General features: G+C 40.4%; 1 protein-coding gene across 6 annotated transcripts in view; it reads left to right on the top strand.

The window, feature by feature from the left end:
* The first annotated feature begins 8,583 nt into the window (after positions 1-8,583).
* Positions 8,584-23,225, top strand: part of DDHD1 (DDHD domain containing 1) — an 82,151-nt gene continuing 67,509 nt past the window's right edge. For 3 of the 6 annotated variants that reach the window (XM_059182129.1, XM_059182124.1, XM_059182125.1), the window contains exon 1: positions 8,585-9,615. In XM_059182129.1, coding sequence (XP_059038112.1) covers positions 8,781-9,615 — 835 coding nt within the window. In that variant the 5' untranslated portion in view covers positions 8,585-8,780. Of the gene's footprint in view, positions 9,616-23,225 lie in introns of all 6 variants that reach the window. The other 3 variants (XM_059182126.1, XM_059182128.1, XM_059182127.1) reach the window with 2 other exon arrangements.

Raw genomic sequence — 23,225 nt, 5'->3', positions numbered from 1 at the left:
TGGGTTGGGCAACCCTCTGAGCATTGCAACATCACCCTTCAAGGTCTTTCTCAGGTCTCCTTTCAGCTTTACACCTGCCTATTTGTCCATTTTCCCACTGGGCTGTGAGTTCTCTCCCTAAAGCTGTGCTTGGCTCATACTTAATAGGCACGTGATACATATGTGTTCATTTCAGTTGACCTTTTGTCAGTTACCCCTAACAACTGTTATGCCTTGAGAGAGAGGTCATATCAATTGTCCTTTCTCTTAGAAGTAGGAAAATATTGCCTGACCATTGTTTATAGGAGCTAAAAGATGCCACTGAAAAAAAAATTCCGTTTATATCCTTTCTTCCCTAAGAATGATAGTAATGAATTCTATGTTTCACCTCTGATTCAAGCTGCTAAGTCTCCAAATCAAACAACTCCAAGAAACTTTCACTTACCTTAAAATTCATTTAGCGCTAATAGGGTTCACGTAGTTTTCACGATCTTTGAAGGAGATCAGAAATGGATAGATATCAAAGAATTTCAGAGGTCCCTGGACTCCTCAGAAGAAGATTTCAAAGTGCATGGAAGAGTACTTGAATTCTCATTTTTATCCCTGCAGCCTGTGCCACTGTTAGTAAGAAAGCCAGCTGTGTTAAAGGGGAGAGGGACAGAGTTGCAACGAGGACTTTGTGTTACCTAAAACTTGGGTGTATGCTCTCTCCTAGGAGCTGCACCAAGGTAGAGGAGCCAAAAAGGGGTTGAGAGCAGCTCCAGAGAAGAGGATACAAGTAATCGCAGGCCATCTAAGGACTGAGAAGTACAGTTCCCTTTTCCTGACCTCTCTGTGGAGCAAGAGTTCTGAGAGGAACAAGTTTAAGTAACTGAGGAATCTCAGGGCTAACTGAAATATAAATAAATAAGGTGCTTTAGATGCTGAATACCACTAATCCTAGTTCATAAAACATAGAGATAAAAAGAAAGCGGGGTGGGGGGAGGAGTAGGTTGAGAAGGGAAGAAAAAAAAAAAAAAGGAAACCTTTGGAAATACTGGAAGGTGTTCTGTTACACAATGTGTTTGCCACCAGAGGTGCCAGGTGACGACTGTGGGAGGTTCCAGAAGAACTTTCATATACATTATCCTATGTTTTCTTAAGTAACTCTCAGCACAACAAGCGAGGCAAGTATTGTCACTATTCCCACGTAACTGATGATGAATTTGAGCTAAAAGCACACATAGCTAATCTTTGACAGGACTGAGAGCTGATTCTAGTTCTGTCTGCAACCTGTGTGGGGTATCTATGATTTAATTCAATAAATAGTAATTTTATTCAAGTTGAGGAGTCAACAAGGCTGATGTGGTCATCTAAAGAGAAGGCTACTTGGAATAGAGGAAACTCTAAAACAGTGGGAATGGTGGACATCATATTATTCTCCATTTGATTTTACTTGTTTAAAAAAGTTATTGAATTATACAAGTAACATACAAATATATGCTCAATCACTTAAAGTTCAAATAAGGTCTAATTTCATTTCCCCACCACCTTCCAGGACTAACTATGTGGGTGATTTATAGCTTATTCTTTCAGATTTTTACCAGTGATTTACAGATATATAGGTGAATATATATGTATATATATGCACATATTTTTATTGTATATGCATAGTGTGGATTTCTAGGGTTTTTTTTTTTTAAGATTTATTTCATTGAGAGAGCATGAATGAGAATAAGCATAGTGGGGAGGGACAGAAGGATAGGGAGAGAGAGAATCTCCAGCAGACTCCCCACTGAGTAAGAAACCCTGCGGGCCTCAATCCCCCAACCCCTGAGATCATGGCTTGTGCTAAAATTAAAAGTCAGACAGATGTTCAACCAACTGAGCACCCCTAGATTTGTGGTGGTTTTTTTTTTTTAAGATTTTATTTATTTATTTGATAGGCAGAGATCACAAATAGGTGGAGGGGCAGGCAGAGAGAGAGAGGAGGAAGGAGGCTCCCCGCTGAGCAGAGAGCCCAACTCGGGGTTTGATCCCAGGACCCTGGGATCATGACCTGAGCTGAAGGCAGAGGCCTTAACCCACTGAGCCATCCAGGTGCCCCTAGATTTGAGTTTTTAATGTAAAATGTGTAAAAAAAAAAAAAGTAAATATGTAAAATAATGTAAAAAAAAAAAAAGTAAAAAGATCAAACCACAGGGTGCCTGGGTGGTTGAGCATCTGCCTTCAGCTCAGACCATGATCTTGGGGTCCTAGGATGGAGCCCTGGTCAGGCTCCCTGTTTATCAGGGACCCTGCTTCTCCGTCTCCCTGCCCCACCCCTCCAATTGTGCCCTCTCTGTATCTCTATCTCTCTCAAATAAAATCTTTTAAAAAAAGTCCTCCAGTAAAGACTAATCTAGTCATTATTTACATGTTTGACAAAGTTGTTTAAACTCTCGTGCCTGCTTATTCACTCTATTTATAATAAATTCAATAGTGCCTCTCCCACAATTCTTGTTCATATGGAACCGCAAAATGTAGCCTCTCTTGGAAATACAGTCTTCGTAGATATAATTTGTTAAGATGAGGTCATACTGGGGGCTCCTGGGTGGCTCAGTCAGTTAGGCATCCACCTTTTGATCTCAGCTCAGTTCTCATTTCACAGTTGTGAATTTACACCCTGCATTGGGCTCCACGTGGGGTGTAGAGACTATTAAAAAAAAAAAAAAAAAAAAGGAGGTCATACTGGATTAAAGTGGGCCCTAAATGCAATGACTGGTATCCTTATAAAAAAAAGGAGAGTTCAGGGGTGCCTGGGTGGCTCAGTGGGTTAAAGCCTCTGCCTTCCGCTCAGGTCATGATCTCAGGGTACAGGTATCTTCGATCCCTGTGTTGGGCTCTCTGCTCAGCAGGAGGCCTGCTTCTCTTCCTCTCTCTCTGCCCGCCTCTCTGCCTGCCTCTACTTGTGATCTCTGTCAAATAAATAAATGAAATCTTAAAAAAAAAAAAAAAAAAAAAGAAAGAAAAGAAAAGGAGAGGTCAGACATACAGACACACAGGAGGAATGCCATGTGATGACAGAGGCAGAGATTGGCGCAATGTAGCTACAAACCAGGGAACACTGCAGACCGCTGGCAAGCACCTGAAGCTAGGAGAGAGGCATGGAACAGTTCCTTCCTCAGAGCCTTCAGCAGGAACCAAGTTCAATGACACCTTAATTTTGGACTTCCAGCATTCAAAACTGCAAAAGAATGAAATTCCCTCGTTTGAAGCCCCACAGTTTGTAGAAACACAGTTATGGCAGCTCTAAGAAACTAATACACTGTCCTATGTATTCATTAAAATTATTTCCAAAGCACCTCTCAAGAGCATTTCAAGAGATTTATAGTTTCTAACCTGAAAGTATGGTAAGATGAGCGATCTAGGTTTATAATTTCTAACTTGAGAAGTATAACAATATGAATAATCAGATGAAGGACTGTGAACTCTGACAATTAAGAATTTGAAGTCCTAAATTAAAGAAGTAAAGAAAGCATGAGTTGTAAATGCAAGGCCGTTGTTACTCATTTTTTATATTAAAATACAGATTTAGTCTTAAAGATTAAATTTCTGAAGAACTTAGCTTTTCCACAATCTCATTTTAATTTTTTAATGATATTATCCTAATGGCTATCTAGTTTGGTTCCAAAGGCAATGGGAAAAGCTGTGAAAGGGGTTTGTGGGCTTGTGAGTCTATAATGATTGACATTTGAAAGGTTGATTTATGATGTAAAGGATAAAAACACTGTCTTAAGCAGCAGTTGCAAAAACAATGAATTGATTCTACCACTCAGTCCTTTAAAAACTCAGTAAGTTACTCAGAGTTGCAGTAGAGGAAATCCCCACTGAAACATAGCTCCTTTCTTCTTTCCTTTCTACTTCTTATATGAAAATCAGAATAAACTACACATAAGCAATATGCTACATCCAAGTCTTAGCAAAACTTGTGATGATCAATTATTTATTGTTGAAGGTGATATGAATTAAATAGTATATGCATAGCATACTATGTATGAATTACATACTATACAGTTTGTGAATAAATAAATATGTACTTTTTGTTTACCTCTGGTGTGAGAAAGGAAAAGATTCTGGAGCACAAAAGTCATCAAATGCATCTACAGTGGATACATAATGTGGACCTCACAATAGGCTATGGTTATACTCTAACTCACTTTTCTATAACAAAAGGACAGGGATATAGTCAAATCTTCTCTTTCAGATTTAAACAAGCTAATGAAAATGCATAAAGAATGCATAAATATTTTATTGATCTGCAATCTGTTGCATTTGAGTATATACCTTCAATGCCATTGACCTTTATTTCCAAAAAGAATATTTTAAAAAAATTTTACGGGGTTTTTGTAGGTACAACTTTGAGGCCAGACCTCTTACAAATCTTTAAGTAAATGCATTTGATAATTCTACATTTTAAGTGTGATTTGAAGTAATATAAAAGCAAAAAACATTAGCAAAATAGTAGACAATAAATATTTGTTGAATGAATGTATAGAAATGAATGACTTTATTCATTATGTATTCCTATGTTATTTCTGCTCATGTAGCTACATTTTTATTGTAATTTGGCTTCCTTTATTGATCTGTCTTTAGGGGAAGAATGACTCCTGCGGTCATTCTGGCATTGCAATTATATTCCTCATAGGAACTAAAAAGTTGGCATTCTGGGTTTATTTAAAGATACCTCTAGACTGTGAATGCTTCACAGTAAGGCCTAGCTAGTGCCCGGAACTTAGCAAACGTCTAATGTATGTTCAATGAATGTTCCCTGCTTTAGTCTAGGTTGTCATTCCTTTTCATCTGTTCACCCAAAAAAAGACATTCTCTGCCATTGTCCAAATGTTTGTGTACTCTCCAGAAGTCGTATGTCAAAATCCCCAAAGTGATGGGGTTAGGAGCTGGGCCCTTATAAAAGAGGACTCACAGAGCTCCCTAGCCCCTCTGACATGTGAAACCCCAAAGAAAAGATGACAGTCTATGAGCCAGCAAGATCTCACCAAACACCAATCTGCCAGCATCATGATCTTGAACTTCCCAGCCTCTAGAACTGTGAGAAATATTTGTTGTTTATAAATTATCCAGCTTTTGGTATTTGTCATAGTAGCATGAACAGACTAAGATATTCTAATTTTAAGAAACTAGGTAGTGATACTAAAAATAAAAGTTACAATAAAAATTTAAATGTAGTGGATAAGGTATTTATCAAACAGGAGATAGAGCAAATAGGGATATGGTTATATGACCTCCCTCTTTCTCCATTCTAAATTTTCCATCTGTATATAATGGATTAAGCTATTTCAAGTGTGGGTGTGGTTTATTGGTTAGAATAAACTACATGGCATAAGGCCTAATGACCTAATATTTTTATACAGGTGAAAATAGATTAAAATGAACAATAAGGAAACCTTGAAAAGAGAAGAAAAGGGAAAGGTGGCATAAAATTTTACCATGTAACTTTTGAGAGATGGGGAGGGAAAGATGGTCGTTGTTAGATAGCTCCAGTCATGTCTAATGGGAAAGGGAGGGTGGCAGGACCTGCAGATGAAATGCTTTAGTTAAACCACCTATCTTTGCCTCTTTATCTTTCCCATACCAACCAGAACTCCCTCAGGTTTGGTTCCACATCCCACTGCTTATTGCAGTGGCCTGGATCCACAATGCCAGAAGTCTGAATCAATCATACTTATTTGGCTTATGGGAAGGAGGCTTGATCTTGCGTAATGATGAAAACACAACATCTTTCTTTACATACAACCATGAATGTTCAGATACTGCTCTGTCCGTTGCATACAATAATGATGTAGAGTGCCACCTGACACCTATACCAACAAGTGGGACTGTTATAGATGGAAGCTTCCTCCTCTTGTCAGGATATTATGACCTAAAAAGATGTTTTAAAAAGCAAAAGTAGGGGGCGCCTGGGTGACTCAGTTATTAAGTGTCTGCCTTTGGCTCAGGTCATGATCCCCAGGTCCTGGGATCAAGCCCCCCCATCGAGCCCCACATCGAGCTCCCTGCTCAGTGGGAAACCTGCTTCTCCCTCTCCCACTCCCCCTGCTCATGTTCCCTCTCTTTCTCTGTCATATAAGTAAATAAATAAAATCTTAAAAATTTAAAAACTTAAAAATAAAAAGCAAAAGGAGAGTAGTAGCAGGAAGGACCAGATAAAGGATTTTTTTTTTTTTTTAAAGCAGAGAAGAAAGTTGAGAAGAGCAACTTCATGGCCTTTGCCTTGACATGGCTAAGGAATACAAGGAAATAAACACATACAGTCACATGAAATTAGAGATTATATTTTCAAGTATCTTCACTCACTATTAGTCTGCGGCCAGCTACATGAGTCTGTTCTACTAGTTGCAACTCACTTCCAAGGGGCAGAAGCAATCTCAACCCCCAGAAATACTGAAAGACATTTCCCCTCACCAAGGTCTGAAGCAAGATAGTGAAATCAGAAGAGAATGTAGGATTCCCTTCTCCTGGATTCTCAACTGGGTTGTGGGGTTTTTATTCATCATCTTTGGGGATCAAGAGTTTCTTCAAGAAAGATCATGCTGCCTAAAAGAGCATGGCCTTACCCAGTGGACCACAAGAGGCTATATATAACCTAATAAGCCCAACTGGATTGTGGGGGTTTTATTCATCATCTTTGGGGATCAAGAGCTTCTTCAAGAAAGATCATGCTGCCTAAAAGAACATGGCCTTACCCAACGGACCAGAAAAGAATATATATAACCTAATAAACACAACATTGAAATAACAAAAACATTCATTTGATACAGGGTGGAGAGTAATTTTTTTTTTAACAGAGGATAATATTCATTAGTGGGAATTGTACTGTCCTAACAGGTTAACATTTGGCTAAAATAATCGGATCAGAAGCTATACAGGTAGGATATGTTCAATCATGAAATAGAGATATTTTAAATGTTATGACATCCCTTATTTTGAATTCCCTTTATGGTACTTATCACACTCTACTATGATGTATCTGTGTACTTGTCTGTATTCCCTTCTAGAGTGTAATGTCCCTAAAGAAGGAACCGAGTCTCCAATTCCCTTTTGTATTGACACCCAGAACAGAGATGCCTGCCACATATATCAAAGAACGGTAGAATAAACGCTTTCATGGGTAGTAAATAAAGCAAAGCTCATAACCAAGTTTCATATTCTGCATGTTGTCATAGAAAGACTGGAGAAGAAACTGAAAAGCGAGTACTCAGAAAGTACGAATGGAGATGAGTGCTCTGATCTTAGATGCTTTCAGTCAGGGCTGCTGTGTCCAACTGGGCATGTTGTTTGCCACATAAAATTATCATTTGGGCAAGGGCACAAATTGGAGCAAAAATCCAGCCCATGCACTATCCCATACCTTGTATTACACACAAGAAGCAATGTCCTTTCTTTCAAATTCACTTAGCACTGCACAAGCTAGAGACAGCCATGCTTTGAATTATGGCTTAATCTCTAACAGGTTAGATCACAGGGCAAGAAAAACTGCCCCACTGATCTGATTCTCCACAAGAGGAGTGAAAGAAACAGTGTAGACTGTGTGGTCATGAATTGATGAGGTTGGGGATTGTTTTTCTCTAGATTTTCAACACAGGATAGGGTGTTGTGCTTATAAAAAGTAAACTTTTTTTTGGTAATATAAAAGAACTACACAGTGGAGGCTCAGCATTCAAATGGATTCCAGAAAGTGAGCTACAGAATCAGAGAGGCATAAAGAACAGGAAGAGACTGCGAAGATCACAGAATTCCATTGCTGCAAGACACTTTAGAGATCATCTGGTCCAATAATCAACTCATTTTACAGATGAGGAAACCAAAAAGATCAAGGAGATGATGTGACTTGCCTGCGGTTAGTAAAATTAAGTCTAGGACCTAGTGTTTTCTGGCTTTCAATATAATAATCTATCACAACTGGCTGCACTTACCATCAGTTATAATCAACATTGATTGCACACCCACTGTGCAGGAGAGGTTGAGACATATGGACTCGGTCTCCATCAAGGGCCTTCCAATGAGGTTGAGAAAACGGGAAATAAGTATTGAAAGATAAACAATAATAGAAGGTGGCCTGAAAGGGAAGGTTTAGACTCGGGTTTCTGAGAGGGAATGGTGATGTCAACATTAGGGATCGCAGGCATGGGGTGGAACGCCTTTGTGTGTGCCGACAGTACTGGAGGGACCAGAGTCAGGTGACTGAGAAGCTCCAGGTGAGGACTTGGGTCACAAAAGCAGTGTCAGGAGAAGCCAGCTTCCTGGGGACCTCACCTGTAGCTTAAGCCCTGGGGCTCATGACCCAGAATACAAGGCTGAGTGGGATAAAGCCTCTCCTCACCTGGGCTCTGACCCCTAGAAAGGCGGGGGCCGACGCAGGTGTGCAGGGACAGGAGGATGGAGGCGAAAGACAATTGAGGCATGTGAGAAATTGCGGCTGCCCTGAGCTGAGCCACCGCGGAAGGCCACAGAGAACAGCCAAGGCGCTCGCGCGAGGCCCGGGCAGAGAAGGGGCTTCCGGGGCGGCGCGCGCGGCCGGCAGGGCGGGGCCGAGCACAAGCACCGCCCACGTCGGGCTGCGCGACAATGGGGCGAGCTGTGGAACGCGGCTGCCGCGGGCCTCGGGGGGGCGGAGCGACCGCCGCTGCCTCCGCAGCCCCGGCTGGGATTTGAAAGATTAAAAACTACCGGTGGAGAGGGCGACAACGTTGAATGTGTGGCGGAAGCGCTGGGGGCCACGGCTCGGCGCGGGGCCGGGCAGCCGGCGGCGTCTCCACACCATGAATTATCCGGGCCGCGGGTCCCCGCGGAGCCCTGAACATAACGGCCTGGGCGGCGGCGGCACAGCCTGGGAGCTGGACTCGGATGCGGAGCCGGCGTTCGGCGGCGGCGTTTGCTGCTTCGACCACTTGCCCGGCGGGGACCCGGGTGACGACGAGGTGCCCCTGGCCCTGCTGCGCGGGGAGCCCGGGCTGCACTTGGCGCCGGACGCGGAGGACCACAACCACCACCTGGCGCTGGACTCCTGCCTTAGTGACGAGAACTACGACTTCAGCTCCGCGGAGTCGGGCTCCTCGCTGCGCTACTACAGCGAGGGTGAGAGCGTGAGCGTCGGCTGCGGCAGCTCCTCGTCGCTGCACCCGCCGCCGCAGCCGCCGCTGGTCCAGTCGAGCGCGGGGGGCATCGGCCCAGCGGGAGCGGGGCTCGGGGAAAGGAAGCGCACCCGGTCTGATGGAACAGCCGCCAGGCACCGCTACGAGGTAGTGACGGAGCTGGGCCCCGAGGAGGTTCGCTGGTTCTACAAGGAGGACAAGAAGACCTGGAAGCCCTTCATCGGCTATGACTCGCTCCGCATCGAGCTCGCCTTCCGAACGCTACTGCAGGCCACGGGTGGCCGGCCCCGGGCCGAGGACCCGGACGGCGACCGTGTGTGCGGCCCGGCCTCCAGCTCGGGGGAGGACGAGGACGAGGACCGCGTCTGCGGCTTCTGCCCGCGCGCTGCGGGGCACGAGCCCGAGATGGAGGAGCTGGTGAACATCGAGCGGGTGTGTGTGCGGGGCGGCCTCTACGAGGTGGATGTGACCCAAGGAGAGTGCTACCCGGTGTACTGGAACCGTGAGTAGCCGGCCGGGGAAAGGAGCGGGACGGGCTGCTTGTGGGGCGGACGAGCACCCGGGTGGGTTTGGGACTTGACCGCCGCAGAGAACGAGGCGCTTGAGGCCTGGCGTTTGGGCGTTTGGTAGGGAGAAGGGTGGAGATGAGACACGCAGAGCCGGCAGGTGAAGGGTAAACGAGCAGATGGCAAAATGCAAGCCGCCTGGGGTTCAGAAGAAGATTCTGCCGGGGTAGCGCTTCCTGGGTGAGCTGGGTGCTGCTGCCATCCCCTGGAGGTGATCCAGGAACGGATGCCCAGCCCGAAGGTTAAATTTCGCGATCCTACCTGAGCTTTGTCCACCTGGGGATCTGATTCGGTCTCATTTACCCAGAACTGCCTCTGATTTAAAGAGCAGCCTGTCCTCTGAAGTGGGAATGTTAGAGATGATCTGCACGAGAATCAACAGTTCAGTTATGGACTCAGGAAAAGAACATTAATCCCAGGCGGGAAAGGAAAGGAGATAGGTGGTTTCCACCCGGTGCGTTCGGGAGAAGTGGAAAGCACTGCGTGAGCCACTGCTCGCAAATTGGTCTGTTCATTCTCTGTGGAATACTCGTTTTTGTCTCTTACGTTCTTGTTTACTTATTCTCAGTTTGCTTCTTAACCTTGAAAAAATTACTAAGGCCTATGCCTTGGGTCTCCTCATCTATAAAATAGAGATAATTGTATCTACCTTGTAGAGTTTTTGGAGGAATTAAATGAAATAATGTACCTAACCGGCTTGAAACTGTGCTTGGCACACGTGTGATTTATAAGTGTTAACAGCAGGTCTTATTCAATTAGACAGCATCACAATTAAGTTTGTAATTAGGTTAAAAGCAAATGTTGCATGTGTAATAATATACAGTAGATACTCTGCTGTGACACAAACTATTGGCCACCAGTAATTTGTAATATATAGTTTTCGTTTTTATGAACCTAGTGCCCTAACTCAGATATCTGTGTCTTCGTTGGTTGTCATCAGCCTTAGGTCTTATCTATATTTTACAGTATTCTGCCTTATATTAACATATATTCATGACTTACCTTCCTTTCTATATGTTTAGCAATCTATGGGCAGAGTCCACCTTTATCTTCATACGCTCATTGGGCCTAGTGCAGTAGATATTTAATAGGTATTGAACTGCATGAGTGATTCTGATAATGTTAAAACATATGAGAAGCATGAGTCACTAAGATAATAATTATAGTTTGTGTCAAATCAAATAAAATAAGCACAGCAGAAAATTTAATTTTTTACTGCACTTAAGGATGACATTGAAGGCATTCGCTAACATTTTCACAAGACTAGATTCGTATGGGATTTGTCACATCACTCCTTTTGATTACAAGCTCACTAAGGATAGGGTATGCCTGTATTCACTCATTTATTCATTCATTCACCTTTTTCATTTTTGCCAAGTATTTGTATGTCCATAATATAGTGGTCTCACAAAGGCTTTAGGAAAGGTGGAAAAAACAACCCTTACCCTTCAGGAGTCTCCCATTTAGTCTTTTCTTCAAATGTCCTAGACATCACTATGGGCTTTTTTCCTTTGAATATAGAAAAACAAGGACTTAGTGGAGCAGTAAAGTTGGATAAAATGCAGGGACATCCTTGGAGAGAGGTCTGGAGACCAAAGGATAAATCCTACCCTTAAATCAGCTAAAGTATATTCACCTAGAATATTGTGTGCTCTTTTGGTTTATGGTAAAATTGTGGTTTGTTTGTTTTTTATTTTATTTATTTGAGAGAGAGAGCATGACCGAGAGATCATGAACTGGGGGAAGGGTAGAAGGAGAAGCAGACTCCCCGCTGAGCAGAGGGCCCTATAAAAGGATCCTTAGGACCTGTGACCTAAGCCAAAGGTAGATGCTTAATCGACTGAGCCATCCATATTCCCTCTGATAAAAATGTTAATGCTTGCAAAGTGCTTTACTATTAAGTGATTTTTCACATTATTTCATAGTGATATAAAATTAATGCTACCATTCTGTTCATGAATAGACTCAGTAAAATTAATGAACATGTCCAAGGTTACTCAGCTAGAAAGTGGTGAAGCATTTTAGAGTCTACTGGGGGAATAGGTGTGACGTCCAAAGAGCATCTGACACACCACCCAAGGGTGAGGATATCAGGAAAGCTTCCAGATAATGTAGGACTGAATCCTAAAGGAAGAATTTAATCAAGGGAATAAAAGGGGAGAGTGAGATGCAGGGAAAGTCATTTCAGCCGGATGGGGTAACATACAAAGACACAGAAGCATGCAAATGCATGACATTTTGAGGAAATTAAGGCTGCACCTGCAAGGACCAAGACATATAGGGTAGGCTTGAGGCTTGACCACCACAGGGACAGGTGTTTGGTCCAGGAGGGGAGGAGATTGTGAAGGGTACCTGCCTTTGAATGGTGCATTTGGAGAGTAGCTAGGAAAGGAACAAGAGGAGATTTGTAATGCTAAGAACTTTGGACTATATCCTGTGAGCATTAAGAAACCAAACAATCAGGGGCGCCTAGGTGGCTCAGTTGGTTAAACAACTGCTTTCAGATCAATTCATGATCCCAGAGTCCTGGGATGGAGCCCTACATGGGACTCCTTGCTCAGCGGGGAACCTGTTTTTCCTTCTCCCTCTATCGCTCCCCCTGCTTGTGCTCTCCTGCGCTTGCTCAAGCTCTCTCTCTCTTTGAAAAAAAAAGAAGAAGAAGAAACCAGACAATTGAAGGTTCTCTATTACTTAGGTGATTAGTAACAGCACTAAGGCGGAATTAGAGAGTTGGGATATATCATTAGAATGGTAGTGTCCTGAATCAAGAGAAACCATGAAGGCCTACAGAAGTTAATCTAAAAGGAAATGTGGACTTAGTCCTCTCAAATCTTCTTTTCAAAAGCAGATAGCCAATAGACCAGTTATAAGTTAGTTTTCTTGAACTAGCATAACAGCAGCACCTATTTTCACTCCATTTTAGCATTTTCTAGTTTTCTATAGTATACAATCCTGTGGGTATCCCAGGCCTTCGTATGAACTACAGTGAAAACACAGTGGTGCTTGTTGTCCCTGATTGACCATTTCTCAGAAAATCCCATGTCACTTTGCTCCAATTGGTTCTTCAGGTATGTCTGTATTACGTAAGTTTTCATACATTCTCATGAGGGTTTATTCCCAGTATGGTCTCGTCAGCTTTTGCAGCTTTAACTTCCTTCTCATTTTACTTTACTTTTTTTAGTTCATCTGGAAGCTTTCTAAAGAATGAAATGAAAGTTAAAAACAAAAACTTCAGAAAGTTCTTACAGAGGGTTGGTGTAGGATTCCAGTGGTTGTTTAGGGTTTTTGTGACCTAATTAAGCCCAATGCACCTGGGTGTCAAAGCCAATAAATTAGCTATGCCTAGTCTAAAAGAAAGTTTTAGTTTATATTTGCTCTTCCTTTTGAACTCTTACTAGCAGACAAAATTTGAACTGATTTAGGGTATATGAATCAAAAGGGGAATAGAATTTGTCTTCTATAGATAGGAAGCCCATATTATTACATAATGAAAAAAGTGTTAATTTTAGGAAATTTATTTTCATTTTATTGTCTGTTTAGGTATTTTTCTTACTGCATGTAGACATTTTAGATAAAAACTGATTATTGCTGAGTAATGGCTAAGTGAACTCCCTTGTTGCTCCTCTTCTTTCTAAGCTACTTGTAGCCCTCTACTAGGCTTGTTTTGAGAATTGTTATATATAACATGCCTGGAACAGTGGGTGTTTGGCACAAAGTACTAGGTGTTAACTCTATCTATGTGGATCTCAGAAAACAATAATCCTTATTTGTAGAAACTCACCTGAAATTTCATTAGGATGACCAGCACAAAATTGTCAAGAAGAGGGTTTGTTACTGGCCTGTACCTCACCATAACATAAGTGAAAGAATGTTTATAAAGAATATTAGCAAAAAAGTGGCCCTATTTAGAAATAGTGGTAGAAAGGCATGGGGAGCTTTATAGAGATACTTATGAATTGTCTCATAACAATTCTTATGTGTGCACTGTGCACTAGGGAGATGTAATTTCCATTTATTGACTAAAGTTATTTGACCAAATATTTATATGAATGTAATCCACTTTCTGATATATCTTGTGGTCTACTTGTATTATTATCATTTTAAACCATATTCAAACATTTTAAAAATTAACCAGTCTTCATGATATATTGAAGAAAGAATAATATTCCCACCAAAATGAGGTAGAAAAATAAGGGCTTTTTCTGCAAGTACCAAAATAAAATGGTGTTTATTAACTTGGCATACCTGTAACCATCTCTTCGGTCTTTTTTCCTTTAAGGATTAATAACCTTAATAATCCTTTATGAGGTACAGGGCATCATGGGAAAGTTAATGGAGTGCATCCTGGGAGAAGTCACTCTTTCTTGATCAGTTTCTCCTCCGATAAAGCAGAACTATAGGGAATGGAGACCAGGGATTGACATGCCTTGACTCTGAAAAAGTGTTAGAGTCTTTTCTATCTCTTTTTAGCTGCATTGTCTTCCACAAGCCTGGACTGGAAAGCAGCCTGGGCTGCATTGGAACCCTGGCTGCTCATTTGCAGAATCCTGACAGAAGTCTTCTGAGAACCCTGTTCTAGATCAAGCCTGCTTTAGACTAGATTTTTCAGGAATCTACTGAAAGAGCACAAAGAAATGAATGACACTGAGTGATATGTAAGAAGGGCAGGATTTGACACAATCTGATCAAGGCATTCAGGACTTTTCTTCCCCTTTACGTTGGACCATTACTTTCAAACTGCTTTCATATTAGTTATTGATCCGCCTTGTTTGTATATAGCTCAAATGTAATGCATGTTTTACAAGTGCTTTATGTAAATATTCAGAGTAATTGGTATGTCTTTCTTTACTCTGTCTGTCACCCCCTTCTTTTTTTCCTCTCCTTTACTATTTTTTTCATAAAAGAGTCCTTTTATACTGTTCCTTTCTCCAAATACTATTTCCTGGATCTTTTATCTCCACATCACACACCATAGTTTCTGCTTTGCTAAGATCTGATGTCTAGAACCTTGACGGTGATCCTTTTCTGATCCCTGGTGGTGGGGGGGTGTGTGTAAAAAAAATCTAGATGTTCTGGTCATGGAATCCTCTGAGATTATGGACACTGAGCGAGGACAGTACAGGGATGAAAAGGAGAAAGAGAAATGGAGAATATACTCATGGAAACCTAAGATGACTATTTGGCAGGAGAGATGGGGAGGTAGACAGTTCTAGAATCCCTGATTCTTGGGCAATCTAAGTCATGAGTGTGATAAAATTTAAAATGTACATGTTATCAAGAAAAACTTTAATACTGATAAAGGGTATAGATACCAGTTTCTTCTTTTTTGCCATAATACATTCCTAAAAGCTTAGTTAAAAAGTAGAACAAGGAAAAACATCATTTTTAGAGCTAGTAGTTATAACTTACAATTCTACTCTTTTTGAGTCTGCTTTGGTAAAGGGAAATTATGCCCTCAAAAATATTTGAATCACTGACAAATGAGTGGATTAGTGGGATGAAAAGCATTATATAGATAATTTTTGATACCCCCAGATTAGGGGACAGGTAAAATTTAGGATGGTGAAAAGATTAGGGGACAAGTGACATTCAAGATTGTAAAAACTGCTACCCATGTTTACTGTCAAGATTGCCTGTGCCAGAGAACTAAAGAAAAATGGTGGAAGTTTTGATATGATCATATAAAAGTAGTTATGTTTTATGTAGTGCTTTCTAATTTTGCCAGATTGCCATACAAGTAAATTATATACTCATTAGTATTTGTTCCAATGTGTTATTACATTAAGTTATATCTAGATAATCTTTATAATCATTGCACTTGTAAGTTTAAATAAATCTGTCGAATGACTTTTGGGCCCAGGCCAGCCTTTAGAAATTACATTGTTATTTGTACTGTTATACCCCAAGACCTCAGGTATCTAGAAATCTTAGAGAAATGTGAATTATGTCTGAATGGATATCTTTTCCAAATTAGTTGAGAGTTAAGCTTTTATTTGTTAAAGGATAATTTTAATTATGTGAACGGAAATCTCTCATGTTACTATTTCTCCTTCTCAGTGAACCGTCATTGTGAAAATTGGTACAGGATAGTTCTTGAGACACATGATGTGGGACAGAGAGCTGCATTAACTGTGCCAAAACATAAATCTTCTAGATCATATGCTATAGAAAGTGCTGCTCAGTAACTTTAGATGACGCATAGGGAGCCTAGTTAGAATTACTTCTGAGTCTTCCTGTAGATAGAGTTAAATGTAGTTCCACCTTTATTTTACTATGTATTAAAAATGATCAGTTTTCAGTTAGTATCTTATTGACTGAATTCATTTTTTCCTTATTCTATAGAATTGCTTCTAGATAGGCCTAGGATATCCCTTGTCCACCCGATTCACCCACCTAGACCTTTAGTAATGCTTGCATTGTAACATCTGGTATGTTTTAACATTAAGGACCCCCAAGTTTGTTTATGCTTTAGAAAACAAAATCTTTGATGTGAATCAAAAGGCAGTTATTGGAGAGAGAGAGGGTCTACTTGAAAGAAATTGTTGAGGACCACTCAAACTGAGGAAAGCGCATTATGGCTGTTTAAGCACTTTTAATGACGCTCACTTTACCATGCTGGCTGTCCACTGCCAAAATGAACCCTTACTGTATGGTTAGCAGTAAATCATAAGGCTGGTATACATGTCTGTGAGGTTTATGACAAATATTTGCCTTTGTTTGACATTTGCATTGTATAGCAAACCACTCTTATATGAGATTAGCACCACTAACCATGGTTTTGCTTTGTCTTTCACTACAAAAACATTGGGACCTTGTATTTCAGAGTATCTCTTTGGATATAATTTATTTTTTTTAAAGATTTTATTTATTTATTTGACAGACAGAGATCACAAGTAGGCAGAGAGGGAGACAGAGAGAGAGAAGAAGGGAAGCAGGCTCTCTGCCGAGTAGAGAGCCCGACGTGGAGCTTGATCCCAGGACCCTGGGATCATGACCCGAGCCGAAGGCAGAGGCTTTAACCCATTGAGCCACTCAGGTGCCCCGGATATAATTTATTTTTATTTTTAACCTGTTCACTATCTAGCCTATTATTTTGTGTAAACTACATTATATATTACACTTTTTTGAAAGAAGGGTGTTAATGTGTGTCACATATAACAAATCTTCCTAATCCTGGAATACTGGACTGAATTGTTTGGAATTCTGATTGCCTGACAGGATTCTGTCTTTCATGGGCAGATCTAGAACCCATCAAAGTATTCGGTAGGTCACACGTAAAGGGTAGACTTGGTTTACTTCATGTGTTTTCAGATCAGCTCTTCTCCCACCTCAGGTCATCCATTTTATCTCTTCCCCTTCCAGTTCAGTTCTTACTGGCTTTTCTAGACTGGCAGCCCTGTGTTGTGTTTATGAATGTAAATGATCGCTGATAGCAACTGTGTGGGCCAGAATCCCAGCTCTACCTTTGACTGTGTGACTTTGGGTAACTTAAATTATCTGTGCCTCACTTTATTCTATAAAATGTGGTTAATAGTACCTACCTCTTAAAATTGTTGACATAAATGTGTTATAATAATCAGAGATCTTGAAACCTCCCATGATGTTCTAAATGTAAGTTCTAAAGTTATTCTCCATTTTCCTGACTCTTCTGTCCTTTCAAATTTGCAACCTACTTGACATTCTTGGCTTTCAGCTCTCCTGTTTCAATTTGCAGTTCCTTTCCTGGCACAGCATTTTCTTTGGCCTTAACTCTTGGTAATCGGCTCATGATTAGGCACAGGCCTAGAACCCTCTGTGAACTGGTGCCTGCCTCTGTGAGAAGCTCACTGGGTTTTGCCCCAGAAAGAGCTGTCCTGTCTTGAGTTTTCCTAGTTTATGCACCAGAGGTGTGCACCATTTTCTTATATATCTACTGCCTGTGGGAAGGGAGGAATTCTTTCTCAGGAAAGCATTCCAAGTTCTTGAGCATCTACTCTTTTTGGTATGCAGATCCTGTCACCAGCTGTGGGAGGTACTGACTTCATCCGCAGAGCTCATTTAGAACATCTCCACCAGCTACCAGGATTTTTGATACAATAGAGAATTTTACAGCTTTCGAAAGGGTGCTCAGTTTTCAGTTGAGGCAGAGCCAGTAGTGGTTTTGGTCTTTCGCCATTTGGCAAGAAAGAAATGGCCCATAATTCCTTTTACAGTGAAAACCTCAACATGAAAACTTTGAAGGAATCAGTTCCTCTTAAATGACCTGCAGTTGAACCTAGAGTGGTAGGAATGGCAGCTAGGTTCTGCACCTAGGGCAAAAATCTAGCTTCGAATCTGAAGTTACCTTTTAGACCAGGGATTCCAAGCAGCCATCCCTTACCAGCATTGGCAATAAAAGCTGAGTGGGCTCCGAAAACAGATCTTTATTGCCAAATTCCCTTAGTTTGAATCCTTGATTTATCGTAGCCATAGGACTTTAAGCAAGTTATAATCTCTTGATTGTCCAGCTTCAGCTTTGTAAGTAGGGATAATAATTCCTGCTTCACAAAGTTATTTTAAAGATTCTGTTAAAATACACATAGAGTACTTAGCATAGTACCTGGTTCATTAAGTGTTAGCCATTGTATTTAAGCCAGGCTGATATATTGGCTCTTCAACTAGAAGCCTAGCTTCTAGAAATTAAAAAGTGTGTGGTTGGCCCATTTTATTTGTGAAAAAGAAGAATGTGAATCTGTGGCTCAACCAAAATTACTTCACCCTGTATTTGATGACCATATACATATAGAACACATACATACACGCATAGTCCCTCAGTCTTCCTTTCCCCTTCTCTCTTACCTTTGTCTATATGTATAGCTATGTGTTTATTGTAAAGCTGCTTAATCTTACCCCTACCATCCCCCCATCAAGTGTTCTGGTAATCATAATGAAGTATCACATTGCAGGCACCTTAATTGCTCTTGTCGACTCTGACACTGAATGAAATTATGGCGAGGACAGTGAAATACATTTCAGCCTTTGAATTGCCTCTGTTGGGTTGCCTATGGAATGGCATCCTATCTTAGACCAATAGTTTGCAGATTTCATTGAGCTGGCAAGATTGTTAAAACTGTAGGTTTTTAGATCATCCCTGGAGATTCGATGGAACAGATCTGGGCCAGGGGGCATTATAGACCTCAACATTGATAACTCTGTTAATTATCTCCTGCAGTCTAAATGGCTCACAAATGCCTCATCCTAGTTTGTCTTCATTTTCAATCAGAGGATTGCCAATTTGGTCAGTCCAAGGTTGTATTTCATGGAGCTTGAGAGGAACCAGCCTTTCACCCACAAATTGGTTAATCTTTATTTCATCTTTGTTTTTCTTTACCTGTTTCTGCTCTGACCTTCTGATTTAAAATTTCTGTATTTATATTAATTTTCAATAAACTCATTTTGTCAATTATTGAGGAGGATGAAATACCACGTGTGCGTAGATAACTAACTGACCAAGGACTCAAGATCTCCTCTAGAGATCTCCAGCAGTGTCTGTCTTTATAGCCCTCTGTTTTCTGATATTTTGCCCCACAGATTCTAACTACCTTAGCCTCCCTGAACTCTTGAGCCATTTGGCATCTGAGCAAGACTAGTGGACTCTGTTTCCTCTTCCTGTGCTGTGGTATGGAAGCTCTAGGCACTAAGCTTGGGCAGTTGCTGGAGTTCTCCCGGTGATCACTGTCCTCTTCTGCCTGTTGCCTGTTGTGCAATATCTGATGATGATGAAAGATGAAAATCATCCTTCCATATATTTTATTTGATTTTCCTGGTTGTTAAAGGTGGGCAGTAAATCTAATACACATTACTCCGTTATGACTAGAAGTAGAAGTCTGTCCTTCTAATTCAGCAAACTGATTTACCCTTTCCATTCTTGGTGGCCTTTTTTATGTCTCTTTTTGTTAGGCACACCCCATTACTTTCGTATCTTACATGTCTTTCTGTCCAGGAATGTTGAAATGGACAACAATATTATCTATTGAGCTAACATGGATCAAGTAAGTGGCTATATGCCACTCAGAGTAGAATCAAGGTGTCTTCTGTAGCCATTTTTATGGGCTGTAGGGTAGAAGTGATTGTTAGGCTTATACATCAAAACTATTTGCTGCTGCCTCTGTTTGCTGAATATTATAGTACATGCAGTCTACCAAACCAATTGCTGCATTTAATTTCTCATGTTTCCTAGTCTCCACCTTTCTTTTTCTATCTTATTTCTTATGCCTCCATAAAGAAGACTCTTGAGGATCTCTGTTTTCATATCGAAGGATTCCCTCTTTCCCCACCTTTACAGGTATCAGCATGAAGTAAATCAAGGTAACTGGATTGACCTGCCAGTCACAGTATGTCTGCAGTGATCTCATCTGTAGGTTTTAAGCTTATATTTAGTTTCTGGATTTCTGAGCTTGCTTCTCCAGTTGTCATAGCGTGAGGTTTTCATTTTGGAAGAGATGGTAGGGGAAAAGGGAATTTAGTTGATTCAAATAGCTGAGGTCTTGATAAAGCCAGATTTAACCACTGCACATGGTTTCAGAAACTTAAAAAAAGATAATATATGAATTGGGGGCATGGTTGCCTCAGTTGGCTCAGGTCATGATCCCAAAGTCCCAGGATAGAGCCCCACATCAGGCTCAGTGGGGAGCTTGCTTTTCCTTCTGTCACTCACCCTGCTTGCTCTCTCTCTCTCTCTCTCAAATAAATAAATAAAATCTTTTTTAAAAAGAAAAAGATACTGTGCAGATCAGACTAACACCATAATTAAGAATGGGATTTTATAGTTTACAGAGTACTTTCACATACACAGTTTTATTAATACATAGTTTTATTAATCCCTATTCATCCTGCAATGAGCTAGAATATCCTCATGTTACAAGATGGTTGCAGAGAGAAGTTCAAGATAAAACTGGAATTAGGCCCAGCCTTCTGAGTCCTTATCTAGTTCCCTTTCTCCCATATACCATCGATGATGCTTTGTACCATCTGAGCAGATGTGAAGATTATATGCTAATAGTACTTGATTATTTTGTAACCTATGTAAGAATTACTTGCCCACTTTTATTGCTACATTCCCTCTATTTGACAATTCCTTCCTTTCTTCCTTCCTTTCTTTTATTCCCTTTCTTTTTATTTCTTCTAGAGAGAAACAGACAGGGGCCGAGGGAGTAGGGGAGAGAGAATCACAAACAGGCTAAACACCCAGCATGGAGCCCATTGAGGGCTCAATCGTACAACCCTGAAGTCATGACCTGAGCTGAAATCAAGTCATACACTCAATAGACCAAGCTACCCAGGTGCCCCTCTATTTGATGATTTTTAAATATATTCCTCCAATAAGTTTTTTGTGACTTTAGTCTTAGGAATTTAAGTGTTTTCCTCAACTTTTTTTGAATATTTTTAAGTTTTTGCTTTTATACTTGTTAATATTCTGAATTTTGACTATACAAATTTTTTCTCCCTTTTCTCCCGTTCCTTTTTTACAAAAGATATTAACTTTCGTTTGATTTTGACCCAGTTTAGAGCTTACATTCTGAAATGGTTATATTTTATTTGTAGCTAGTTAACTCACCTGAAGCTAGTAAGCCCACCTGAAGAGAAAACTGCTTTGACAGATTAACATTTATTTGCCAACTTCCTAAACTATGTGCTTCTCTTTTGTGATGTGAATTTTTTTTTTTTTTTTTTTTTTTTTTGTAATGTGAATTCTTTTCTTTCAATGCTTTTTAACTTAGGTCACATTTTATTACTTTCATTCTATAAATACTCATCTAGTGTCTGTTAGGTCACATAAGAGAGGGATCATCTCTACCTCAAGTTTACAAAAACTTTCCAAAGAAATACTTGACTAGGATCTTTAAGAGTGTTATTGGCAGAGGGAATGGCATGGCTAGAGGCCTGGAATCTTTTTTTCTAACTTTTTTTTTTTTTTTTTTTTAGTTTATTTTAGAGAGATACATGTGTGTGTGTATGTGTGTGTGTGTGTGTGTACTGAAGAGCTGTGGGTGGGGCAGAGGGCAGGTGAGGGAGAGAGAGAATCCTCAAGCAGACTCCCCTACTGAGTAGGGATGGGGGCTCAGGTGAGGATCCAACCCAGGACCCTGGGATCATGAAATCAAGAGCTGTCTGAGCCACCTAGGCATTTTGAAGCCTAGAGTCTTGAAGGAGGACTCTTGTATTCAGAGGACTCAAGACTTTCTGTTTGGTAGGAGCACTGGGAATAAGGTAGAAAGGGTAGAAGAAGAAAACTGGATATAGATAGGCAAGGACTAGATCAGGCCTTTTCATACTGGAAATTTTAAATTATGCTGTGAGAATGAAACACTGGAAGGTATAAAATGAGGAAAATGCTTGATCAGATTTGCATTTTAAACTATGAGTTTGGCAGCAGTGTGGAAGATAAATGGAAATCTGGAAATGTGATTATAATACTCAGGGAAACTAGTAAAGGAGTTACTGCTATGTTACAAGGGAAATACAGGGTCTAGGGCAACACTCTTTGAATGGATATTGGAGGGTTGGAAGAAGATATTAAGGAAGTAGAAGGGACTATCAATGCAATATGAGTAAGGGGAGCGTAAGTCCAGCTTATCCATAATGTTTTTAACTTTGGTGGATTATGGAGGAAGAACAGGTTTCTCTGCCACATTCACCTTGGGGTGGCAGAAGGAAGCTAAATACTAGTGTATTTTGATTGCATTTAAGGTGCCTGTTGCACATCCAGATGGAATCATCTCTGGGCAATTGGATATATAGGTCTAGAGCTCAGAAGAAAATAGTGTTGCAATTAAAGATGAAAAGATCCTCATAACATAAGCCAAGGTCTCTAAAATGGGTCTGCAAACACTCTATTGGAGATATTATAATGAACATGTTTGAATTTATATTTCCTTTCTGTTTCAGCCCTACAAATTTTCTATTTTTGAATGTTTTCTAATGTATGTAGAATAGTAATACATATGCATAATTTAGAAATAAGTATGTATGAAAATATGCTCAAAATATTTCTGGTAATTACTAATCTAAGTTGATTGTAAACTAATGGTCACTTCTGAGCATTTTGCTTCACAATAATAACCTGAAGAACTTTTAGAAAATACATATTTCTGGACCCTATCTCTAGAAGACTATGATTCTAAGTGTGCGGCAAGGAATCTGAAAAATCCATTTTTCAATTTAATTCCTCAAGGGATTCCGATAATCAGCCAAGTTTAAGAGAACCAAGGATAAAACTGTGGAAACATGTATGATACAGAAAGAGATGAGAAAATAAGTTTGAATGCCACTTTGCTGATTCTAAAAGTTCCAACTATGTTAATTTCTATTCTTTTTATTTTAGTCAGTATTGAATTAATTATCTCCATTAAGCTAAATTTAACATTAAAAATTCAAACGTCTGTTTTTGTGTTATAGGCTTCATTTTTGGTATAGATGTTCCTCCCATATCCATGCAGATTATATCAAACATTTTTTTAACTAGCCAGGAAACTAGAGAACTTTTCCCTAAGCATGTAAAATTCTGCATTGCCTGGAACCACTTGAA

This window comes from Mustela lutreola, chromosome 7 (genome assembly GCF_030435805.1).
Source record: "Mustela lutreola isolate mMusLut2 chromosome 7, mMusLut2.pri, whole genome shotgun sequence".
Lineage (NCBI taxonomy): Eukaryota > Metazoa > Chordata > Mammalia > Carnivora > Mustelidae > Mustela > Mustela lutreola.
This window is presented reverse-complemented; position numbering and strand designations above follow the sequence as displayed.